Source organism: Phragmites australis, chromosome 17 (genome assembly GCF_958298935.1).
Source record: "Phragmites australis chromosome 17, lpPhrAust1.1, whole genome shotgun sequence".
Taxonomy (NCBI): Eukaryota; Viridiplantae; Streptophyta; class Magnoliopsida; order Poales; family Poaceae; genus Phragmites; species Phragmites australis.
Window position 1 is genome coordinate 17,621,098 of NC_084937.1, and position 10,451 is coordinate 17,631,548.

General features: G+C 46.6%; 1 protein-coding gene and 1 long non-coding RNA gene across 2 annotated transcripts; both read left to right on the forward strand.

The window, feature by feature from the left end:
* Positions 1-502: 502 nt before the first annotated feature.
* LOC133896808 (ethylene-responsive transcription factor RAP2-13-like) lies at positions 503-2,293 on the forward strand. The gene has a single exon (XM_062337446.1). The coding sequence runs from the start codon at positions 999-1,001 to the stop codon at positions 1,857-1,859; it is 861 nt and encodes a 286-aa protein (XP_062193430.1). The 5' UTR covers positions 503-998; the 3' UTR covers positions 1,860-2,293.
* Positions 2,294-3,732: 1,439 nt separating this feature from the next.
* On the forward strand, positions 3,733-6,839 carry LOC133897667 (uncharacterized). Its single transcript, XR_009905950.1, has 4 exons — positions 3,733-4,096; positions 5,188-5,441; positions 6,033-6,127; positions 6,202-6,839. It is a non-coding gene; the product is annotated as an uncharacterized LOC133897667 (long non-coding RNA).
* The last annotated feature ends 3,612 nt before the right edge of the window (positions 6,840-10,451 follow it).

The window sequence follows — 10,451 nt, forward strand, 5'->3', positions numbered from 1 at the left end:
GAGCAACCTCCGGAAAGGAACGGCTCGCAACTTGCTGGCGATGCTCCAGGCTCCAGAATGCCTATTCACGGCAAGCCCAAGGCTGGTCGCTGTGTAATACCAAACACCACATTACCCAACGGTACGACGCCACGTACACCACCACGAATCACCCCCGGTCGCGCCTGACCTTTCGTGCCGCACACAATACACCTGGCGCCCTCCTACTGGCAGCACTCGCTGGTCGCAAACAGCTCGGCCGCGATACCCACCCAGCGCATCCGATCCGATTCATCATCAATGCCCGTGCAATTATGGAACAGTGTGGGCCCGCGAGGGATGGCCCGCATGCCAGTGAAGCGGCTGGCTCTGCCATCATCACTGACACATCCCGGGAAAGCGATTAGCGGATGAGTAAGAGCGAAGTAATAGCAATTACCGCTCCAAATTACTGCGCCACCGCGATGAGACGGAGGCGGGTAATTTAATGAGGAAACGGCCGCCTATAAGAGAGCTCCGTGGCAGCCTTTCCTCCTCCCCGCCCCCCATTCCATTCCCCACTCAGTCACCAGCGCACCGATCCACAAGCCACAGCCGACCCGCCTCCACCCACCAGGCCACCACCCCTCCCGCGAGCTTGAGCGCGGTAAGCTTTAGATCTGAGCGAGTTCTCACGCGCCGCAGGTAAAGATCTTTCGACCCGACCCTCCTCCTAATCTCGTCTCCTTCTCTTGTTTTTTTCTTCTTTGTTTCTTCATCTTCCTAGAGCAGAGAGCGAGAGAACCAGGGCGTTTTAGATCCTGGGCTTCAGATCTGCTCACTTTTCTTCGGTTTCTAGTATAGGGTTGCTAGGTTGGTAGCCAAGAGGGGTTCTTTTTCCACACCTCCCTTGTGCTCGCTGTTCTTGTGCAGATCTACCAGAGCCATCTGGTTTTCCTGTGGCTGTTGGTCTCTGCCAGTTTCTTGCCAGAGAAAAAAATTCCAAAAAAAGAGTTTGTTTAGGTCCTTGAGTAGATTCCATGGCTGCAGCAATAGATCTGTCAGGGGAGGAGCTGATGAGAGCACTCGAGCCTTTTATCCGGGATGCCTCTGCTCCTTCTAGTCCTTTCCAACGCCAACTCAGTCCCACCTCTCCTTTCTCCTTCCCACACGCGGCCGCCGCGGCGTACCGCGGGAACCCGTACGCCGGGGTCCCGGGCCGGGTAGAGGCGGTGGGCCAACTGAGCCCGGTTCAGATGCAGTACATCCAGGCCCGCCTCCACCTGCAGCGCCATGCTCAGTCTGCCCTGGGCCCGCGGGCCCACCCCATGAAGGCGGCGGCGGCGCCCACTCCGCCGCGGCCGCAGAAGCTCTACCGCGGCGTGCGGCAGCGGCACTGGGGCAAGTGGGTGGCGGAGATCCGCCTCCCGCGCAACCGCACCCGCCTCTGGCTCGGCACCTTCGACACCGCCGAGGAGGCGGCGCTCGCCTACGACCAGGCCGCCTACCGCCTCCGCGGCGATGCGGCGCGCCTCAACTTCCCCGACAACGCGGCCTCCCGCGGCCCCCTCCACGCTTCCGTCGACGCCAAGCTCCAGGTGCTCTGCCAGAACATCGCCACATCCAAGAAAGCGCTCAAGTCCGCCTCCGCCTCCGCCGCGGCGTCGTCCTCGGCCCCCACCAGCAACTGCTCCTCGCCGTCTGACGACGCGTCATCGTCCTGCCTGGAGTCCGCTGCCGAGTCCTCGCCGACCCCGTCGCCCTTCGCCGAGACGACGACGGTGCCGGAGATGCAGCAGCTGGACTTCAGCGAGGCGCCGTGGGACGAGGCCTTCGGCTTTGCGCTCACCAAGTACCCGTCCTACGAGATCGACTGGGACTCCCTCCTCGCCGCCAATTAAGTTACCTGTTTTGGTTACTACAACTACCACCGCAGGCTTAACGGCCGTCGCGCAGATGGGATTTTAGACATCCTGCGCGGGCACTAGTGGATTGTTAGCTCTAATCCTGTTCGTTTTGTGTACATCTTCGATTCGTTCTCTTGTTATCGTCAATCAGTAGTAGATCTTTGTTAGGGTTTGGTTCCTGGAGAACCGATGGGAAGCCGGCGTTTTTGTGCCCGGCGTCTCCGGTGGTCGGCTAGTCACTGGTCAGTGACTCCGGTCGGTCAGTGTCCATTGTTCTAGCCTTGTTTCTAGGTGTTGCTCCTGCTGCTCTACGAGGTTGTAAGCATCAGCGGTGTGGTGTCATGTGATACCTTGTTGTAAAATTCAGCTAGCTTTGTCATGAACTTGTAATCTGAACTGCTATTGCTAGTGTTATCCTGTTATAATTCTGTGTGTAAGCTGCCTCGTTTTGCCGTTCCTGTTCTTGTCTACGACCGAAGGTTTGCACGTAGAACTGGCATACACGATTGGAATTACGAGAACTATAATTCCTCGGAAAAATTATGAGAACTACTCGTAGCAATAGCACGACATATTCTCGCAGTTTGCCATGAGTTAGCAGGACTTTCTAAACCGATTCCATAATGTGCCTCGATTGATAAAATAAACAGTTAAATAATATTCGTTTCTGTGACACAGCAGTCTTGTTCCGCCAGTAAAGATAATGAGGTGAGCGGATAATCAGCTACTATCACCAGTAAAGATAACCATTGTAGCAGCTGAGCAGAAAATCAGGTGTAGCGCGCAGGCAACATGATTCATGAGCTGGCTGTCACCAAGTGAAGGCAGTTTCTATCGAGATTCCCTTGCTACATGCTGCTATGGATGGAGGATGGTAGATGGTGGTACGGGTTGTATACTAGTATATCCGTATATGCTTCGCCTAGGTCAGCTGCGCTCTGATCAGCACATATGAAATTGAAAAGAAATAACATCTCACATCACTCAGCTTGCACGTATATCTTGTAACTGTGGAGTTGTACACTAGCTGAAAAGGAGGAAGCTTCGTGTTCGTGATACGATTTTTCTTTGCGCTCTGAAAATGACAACGCTCGTCTTGCCATGCACTCGTAAGGACGAAACTTCTATGAGGCTCGCGCACGAAGAATCCTGGCGAGACTCCCATCCACGCCGTGCACGCTCGATCGCACAGCGCGCGGTGCGGGCCTGCGTGCACGCGGGTACGTATCACGACACGACAGGATCTACATGAAAGATCGAGTCTCACAAAATTTTCTTCATGCTATCCCTACCAAAAGAAAAAAATAAAGAGAAAAGCTGCCCGCGGATTGCAGATCTCGCAGAATCCTAAGTGTGATTTGACGGCGGCGTACTAATCTTCGTTGCCGCGTTTTCCATCCAGTGATCTCGATTGATTTGAATTTTTTCATGCCCCGAGCGGCGCAGATAGGAGCAGCAGACCAGCAGCGGGCAGTGGCACAGTGCACCCGGTGATTCGAAGTTTCGAACCATGACGGCGGCGGGTACTAGGAGACGGAGTAATAAACTTCCCGCCACAAATCGTAAAATCCTAGCGCGGAGCCGAGCAGCAGCTTGGACCGGCGAATCCGCGTCGTCTCCGCGTGCGCGCGACGGGAGCCCAGAACGAGTCATCGATGCCGGCAAGTTGCCGATGCCACCAGGGCATGGACGGATAGGGATGGCCCTCCGACGTGACATGACGTCCCGACGGATGTGGATGTCATGGGACGCTCTGGAGAGCCGGGCCCGCGGCACGGCCCAGGCCTCCGCATCGCCGGCGTGAGCGATACAGTTGTCGAGCAGCGTGCGTAGCCGTGTGAACCGAGGGAGAGAACGGGTCAAAAAAAGGCGTGGAAAGCCCAGAGAATGGAGCACCGGCGCACCAGGACATACGCATGCGTATCTGGTACAGTCGAGTCAGTATCTGCTTTGGGCCGCTTTGCTTTGGCATGTGGCAACTGGCAGTGGCGCCAAGGGCAAGGGCGAGCACGCACAGTCGCGCACTGTCTGTCCTTGCGCTCCTGGCAAGTCTCATCCGTCCGTGGCAACTTGGCAGCGGCGGTGCCCCCCAGCGCCGGTAGGCCTGGCTGGGGTTGCTCCTTGTTAATTGCAAAAGGCAGGCACACCAACCCACCCATTTGGCAGGTCCCACCTCTCTCTGCTACTATTGCTACCTTGTTCTACCTGAAGCGGGTGCCGGATTCTTTGCAGTAAGATCATTCTCAATCATTTTTTTTATTTTGTTACTTTTCTAATTCTCTTTTCTGTTCTTAATTTTTTATTTTCTCTCGTCTCCAACAACTTTTATTCAAAGAGATTCGTAAAAAAAAAGAATTTTATTTTGAAAGAATAACCTTGAGAATCCTTTCGTAAAGAAAGTATAAAATAAAATTTTTATAGTGTTGAAGGGAACGAAAATTTCTTCAAGAAGAGATTTAGATGACAAAAGGAATCCGTTAAATATGATCTAATGCACCGAGAGATCCACATGCTAGATATCAGTGTCTCGGTGTATTACTGTAGAGTATCGCGTCCGTTCTACCTATATCAGAGAAGAAAACAATGTCTAGTTTGTGGAGGATTGTTAAATCCGGCCTGCCCCACTTTGAAGTTGCTAGAGCCATGGCGGTAAGCCGGTGACGCCCAGTGCTCGTGATCACGAAACAACTAGACGAAGACGACGAAACGAGTGAAGGAGCCCGGACGGGGAGGCTGCCGCCCCATTAGGCCCGCACCACTGGTTTTTGTGGCCAAGCAGCGATTACGAGCCTCCAAGCATTGTGAAAAGTGGTTGAGATCAGGCTAATTCAGCTTTAACTTAGATTATCCTGTGGAATCCCCACTAAGGCAGGCCAATCCACCAAAGCTCATGATCATTCACTGATTTCATCTTTTGGCAGATGCACGGCCTCTGCTTACCGAGTGATCTGTTTTCTCCTCTCTTTAAGTACAGAGCTTTTTCAAAAGAGAAAAAAAGAAAAAAAATAGAATTATAGTAGGAGCAGTACTTAGCAGCAGCGATCAAGCCAAGTCTGGGCTGCTGGGTGGGCTTCAAAGTTGCCTACTTTGCTTAACTGGCTGGATGTAGCTTCCGGTTTCATCGTATGCAAAACGTTATATGGGCCAAATCGTACTCGGGCTAATTGGGCCGAGCTTAATTGGACTGGAGTACTGAGCGGTTGAGATTTTTTACTTTTTATTTTTTTAATTAAAAAATGCAAATATACGAGCTTGTTTTGAAATATTGCAAAACTAGACTCTTATCTTCTATTGGAATGATGACAAGTTGACGCACATGCAGGCCAACAGTCAAGTTAGCCACGGTGGAGTTCACGTCAACCTGCCACCAATTGGAAGGACATGTCGCTCTTCCATCGAACAATACGTTGCGGTATAAAAAACCGTGATGGCCTCCGAGTTCGTTCAGTAATTCATTTTCACTGTTGGCTAGCACTAGCAGACAGAGAGGGAAAGGAGAAGAGAGGAGGGGAGAGGGGAGGGGAGAGAAAGGAAAGCGACAAAGCCCTGTCATAATCTATCGTTGGTGCAGTAAAGGTAAATTTTCTTATCTTAGTAATTTTTTTTAAACCAGTTATATTAGCCATCGTATCTAGTTTTGAACATATGCTAGGCATCAAATTTAGAATTTAGTGGTATTAGATCTAGTGTTTTAGGGATAGTTGTACATTTTTTGATATATATTTTTTAGAAATAGTTGTAATTATTGGACCGAGTATTTTAGGATAGTTGTTACTCATTGGACTTAGTTTTTAGGAATAATTGTACTTTTTTCCGTAAATTTTTTAGATAGATGTAATTGTTATACCTAGTGTGTTAGGGATAGTTGTACTTTGTTGACATAGATTTTTTAGGTTGTAAACCTAGTATTTTAGAGATAGCTTTACTTTTTACGTAGGTTTTTTTAGCATAGTTGTAACTATTGGATATAGTGTTTTAGGGATAGTTATTACCGTTAGACCTAGAGTTTAAGAGATAGTTGTACTATTTTTATGTAAGGTTTTTTTAGATAGTTGTTACTGTTTGGATGTATGTTTTTAGAGATACTTGTAACCATTGGACATAGTATTTTAGGGATAGTTTTACTCGTATTCGATAATATTTTTTAACAGCAACGATTGTGGGTAGGTATACTTGATCGCCGTTAAGGTGGCTGAGCTTCCGATACTCCAAACTCGGGATCCGGATGAGTTCATGTGGTTGCACGAGCGTTGGATCCCTAGGTTTGCAATTCATTACCTTCACGTATTTCTAGTGTTCGTGAGGTACTTCGACTTACATTATTCTTTTTTTGCAGGGTGCACGAGGCATGTCTTCTCCCTCTCTACAGACTTGTCAAGGCAGACACGGGGATTAGGTGAGTAGAGTCTGCGTGGTGGTTCAGTTTTGACCATGACCTACTCACTACACTGGTGGATAGGTGGAGACCGAAGACACACATGTTCTATCTCCCTTGCAAGGAGATGGCGCCTACACTTGAGGATGTCTCACTCCTGCTTGGCCTACCCTACACGGGCAAAGCGGTGGGACCGATAGACTTGGGTTCCTCCTAGAGTGACAACATTTGAGCACGGTTTGGTGTAGTTGACCGGAGGGCCGCTGCCCCTGTACAGAACGTTACCCGGGTTCAAAATTTATGGACCTTCCAAGAAGTTTCTACTCAAGTTTGTGGCACTTTATGTGTCATCTGTTTCTTCATGCGATGAATGTTCCACCTCTACGTACTCAATATTTTTTATTTGCTAACTCATAATCAAATTACATCCACCCAGAGGTGGATGATGACACAATTGCTAGGCACTTGAAGGCCTACTTATTGTGGTAGTTCGGCTGGATCATGTTCACCACCACACATGGCAAATCAGTCTTGAATATCTTGATCCTGTACACTCGGTAGATAGCTGATGCCAGATTGGGAAAGGTCCCTAAGTATAGTTGGGCTTTTGTTGGGCTTGTCGCGATCTACAAAGGTGTTGGTGATATGGCCTAGATGCAATCATAGAGATGATTGTACCAAGTCTATGTTTATGTACTTTTGAATAATGTGTTATTTGGTTCCTTGAATAATTATCATTTACATTGATTAGCAAATATATGACTTGTTTGTGAAGCTCTTTGTTTTATTGCGATGTTATTCTAAATGATCCTTAGTCTTATATTATGTGGGATAATAATGATTCATGGATTTGCACATGTATTGATTGATGACCATGTTTCCCTGATCATAAATATGAGGATGTCAAATCAATAATGTGAACACATATTAGAGAACATGACGTTGGATAGACCACCTTGAAATACTATTGGGATTGTTATATGATGTGCCATTAATTGTAATCTCAAATGATATACCTGCATGATCCTTAGACATGAGATTGTCATTGATTTTCTAAGTGTGTAGTGGCACACTATGGGGCTACCAAACGTTACTCTGTAACTGGATAGTCATAAAGGTTGCTTTTGGGTATGTCATGAAATATGTCGTAAGGTGTGAGCAATCAAGATGCAATTTGCCCCTCATATATAATGGGAGAGATACATTTGGGCCCATCAATGTGGTTGGATTAGAAAGTGTATGGCCATGCCAATGTGATTAAATAGTTAATCATGGCTTTAGCAATCCACTACAAGATTGAGCAAATGGCCGAGCTATCACAAGGATGACACGTGTCTCATCTTGATCTTGACTGGTATTGTGAGGTAAATGGATTGATGTATATGTATATCAAGGTTCAACCGATATGACCTTTGTGTATACTAGGGAGTCAATATGCTCTGCTAGGGACCACTATTGATTTCAATTTGGAAAAGGGTTTCCGAGTTGTGCTATTTATATGTGAACTTAACAGGTCACAAACTTAATGGGTTGGAACAACATATACAGATTCGATCCGTTAGTGGGTTTGATTGGATTGTGATCCATGAAGGATTAGGGTCCTAATAAGCCACCAACATGGAAGCCCATTAGTGGGTTATATAAGGAGAGACGTGGGGTGAGAGTGCTCACGGTTCATCCACTTCAAAACCTAGCCACACCCCTCCACCCGACCTCCCAAAACCCTAGTTATATGTGCAGTGTTAGCACATTGGCGCTCGGTTGTGAGATCATGTGATGAAAATTTAGTTTGAATGATGAAATTGGTAGAGCAAAGTGATTTATCATAATGACATTAGGATAATGTTTATGAATTGTTAAGATGTTGCATAGATATGCTTATACGCTGGTATTAGTGTAGAGATGATGCAATATACTCGTGTGAGTAGCGTTGTGTGAACTGATCTTAAGTCAAGTAGGGAAGGACTTGTTCTCGTACTCGTTTGTTGTTTGATTCATGTGCAGATGTTACTCAAAGGCTAACATGGTTGATGACAGATCATTGAACTAAGTTCAAGAAGGAACTGAAGTCGTGGTGATCGAGGATGTTATGTGGAACATTTGAGCTGAGGAAACAATGCATATGGAGACAAGATTTCACAATGGACGCATGAGGTGACCTGATCGTGAGAGGATGTGAAGACTAATTCAGGTTTAAGTTGGAGCAGGCATGAGTGAGTTGTGTGCTGGCTGAGCTTGAGACAAGAATTAGTGTCAGAGACGAACTCCAAGTGGGTTACGTACATGCATGTATGCATGTGAGATGTTGCATGCATGATTACGTGAGAGTTGTTGGCTAATTAGCATAATTTGTAGAAGTTTTTTGTCCTCTTGTGATTAGAGGAGGATAGAGACCAGGTTGAATAAGAGCTAGAGTTGTAGTTTGATTCGATTATGTTTGTGCGTGTGGCTATCCAATAAGTAAAGAGGTCTATTGTATTGGGCAGACAACGCAACAAAGAGAAAGAGAAACCCTAGATAGGGAGGTTTATTTTGGGATTTTGTGAAAATCCTTATTGTATGCTTTGAAGATGCATCTTGTAAACTCATTAGTGCAATGAAGAACTTAGTTTCATAAGTTGGTGAGTTGCTGATTTGATATTTTCTTTGTATTCTATATTTTGCGTGCATGGTTTTGGTTTTTGATTAATTTCATGTTTTAACAAGTTTTCATCTTGGTTTAATCCATCCAAAACCTTGATAGGATATCTAGTGTTTCATCTGAGAACATTTCGAGTGGCTTTGGTTTGATCTCGAGTAGCTTTTTGGTCAACTCGACTAGGTTTCGACCTACTCAATTCTGGTTGACATAGTCTACTTTGACTAGGCATTATTTTTAATTCACATATCCAATTGACCTGATTCTTATTGTATTAGTTTCATATTTGAATCTAGTTTTTACTATCCAAATTTGAGGGAAATCAGACTTACGAATCTTACTCTACATCATTTTTACTAGAGCATGTGGAATCTATTTCGAGTGGGATACCGAGTTTAAATCGATTTTCGATTTGGGTGAGTTAATATTTGAATTTGGTTTTTGTAATCATTCAGCCCCCCTCTGATTTCCTTATTAGATTATAATCGATCCTACATCGGTGTGCACCCCAAGACATGTGGATATTGTAGAGGCGATGATGCAACTGCGACGCTGATGGTCTTGACGAGTTGAACTCAACGACGGTCAATTCAACTTTTGTTCTGAGTAGGAAGTCAAAATGCACTCAATTAGAAATTTGATCACCTACATCTACTCAAGGAGGAGATCACATGGAAGGGATGATCACCCTACTGGTTTTAGCTACATCCTCTACATCGACGCGTATAATGTTAGAGCTGTCTACTCCAACTCTTCTTCTACTGCGCTGTGTGTCAAGTGGTAACAATCCATCATCCTTTACTCGCATGGTTTTCTAGTTGAATGTAGTAGAAAATTTTGTTTTGCGCTATTGTAGCCTACCCATTTTCCAACAAGGGGTATGTGCAAGGCATGCACGGAGACATATGTGGATGCCATCTTCAACGGTTGCGCGCTTCTTCTCCAGCTAGGGTCCTACGAGTGGTTCACCATTGGCTGACCGGTAGTGGACCACAACCCCTACGACATGGAGCAAGATGGCGAGGACAAACCAACCATGGGCTCACTGTGGTGCCGACGATGAGTAAGATATCTTTTACGACAACATTAAATCTATTAATTTGTGAGTCTAACAAGCCTTCTCTATGCAGTCGTCATGGGATAGTGCCCAGATGCACGGGCGTACCAGGACTTCACAGCCTAGTTCGATGAGCACCATGCCATCTTACACGGCACCGAGTGACTACTACGATGGTAGCTCCTCCAGAACATCTTACGCGTCCCCTGGTTAGGCTGCCATTAACTTACCTCTATCAAGAATACATAATAAACTTCATTACTTTAGCATTCGTGCTAACATGTTTTGCACCACTTGCAGAGTTCATAGATTATGATGATGTCATGGTGTCGACGGAATACCTTGAGAAGGTCATCAGGGAGAACATGGCAAAAACCTCAACTGGCTTTGACACCTTCCTCGGCTCTGGTGGTATGCATTATGAGATGGGCCCCTCCCAGCTCGACGACACTCCTCCCATAGGCATGTAGTCAACTCAGGAGAACGTCATGACACCATCTCCCACTAGCTGGCCTT

What these genes read in the sequence shown, in the direction of transcription:
- LOC133896808 (XM_062337446.1), top strand. Translation starts at nt 999, where the DNA reads ATGGCTGCAGCAATAGATCTGTCAGGGGAGGAGCTGATGAGAGCACTC.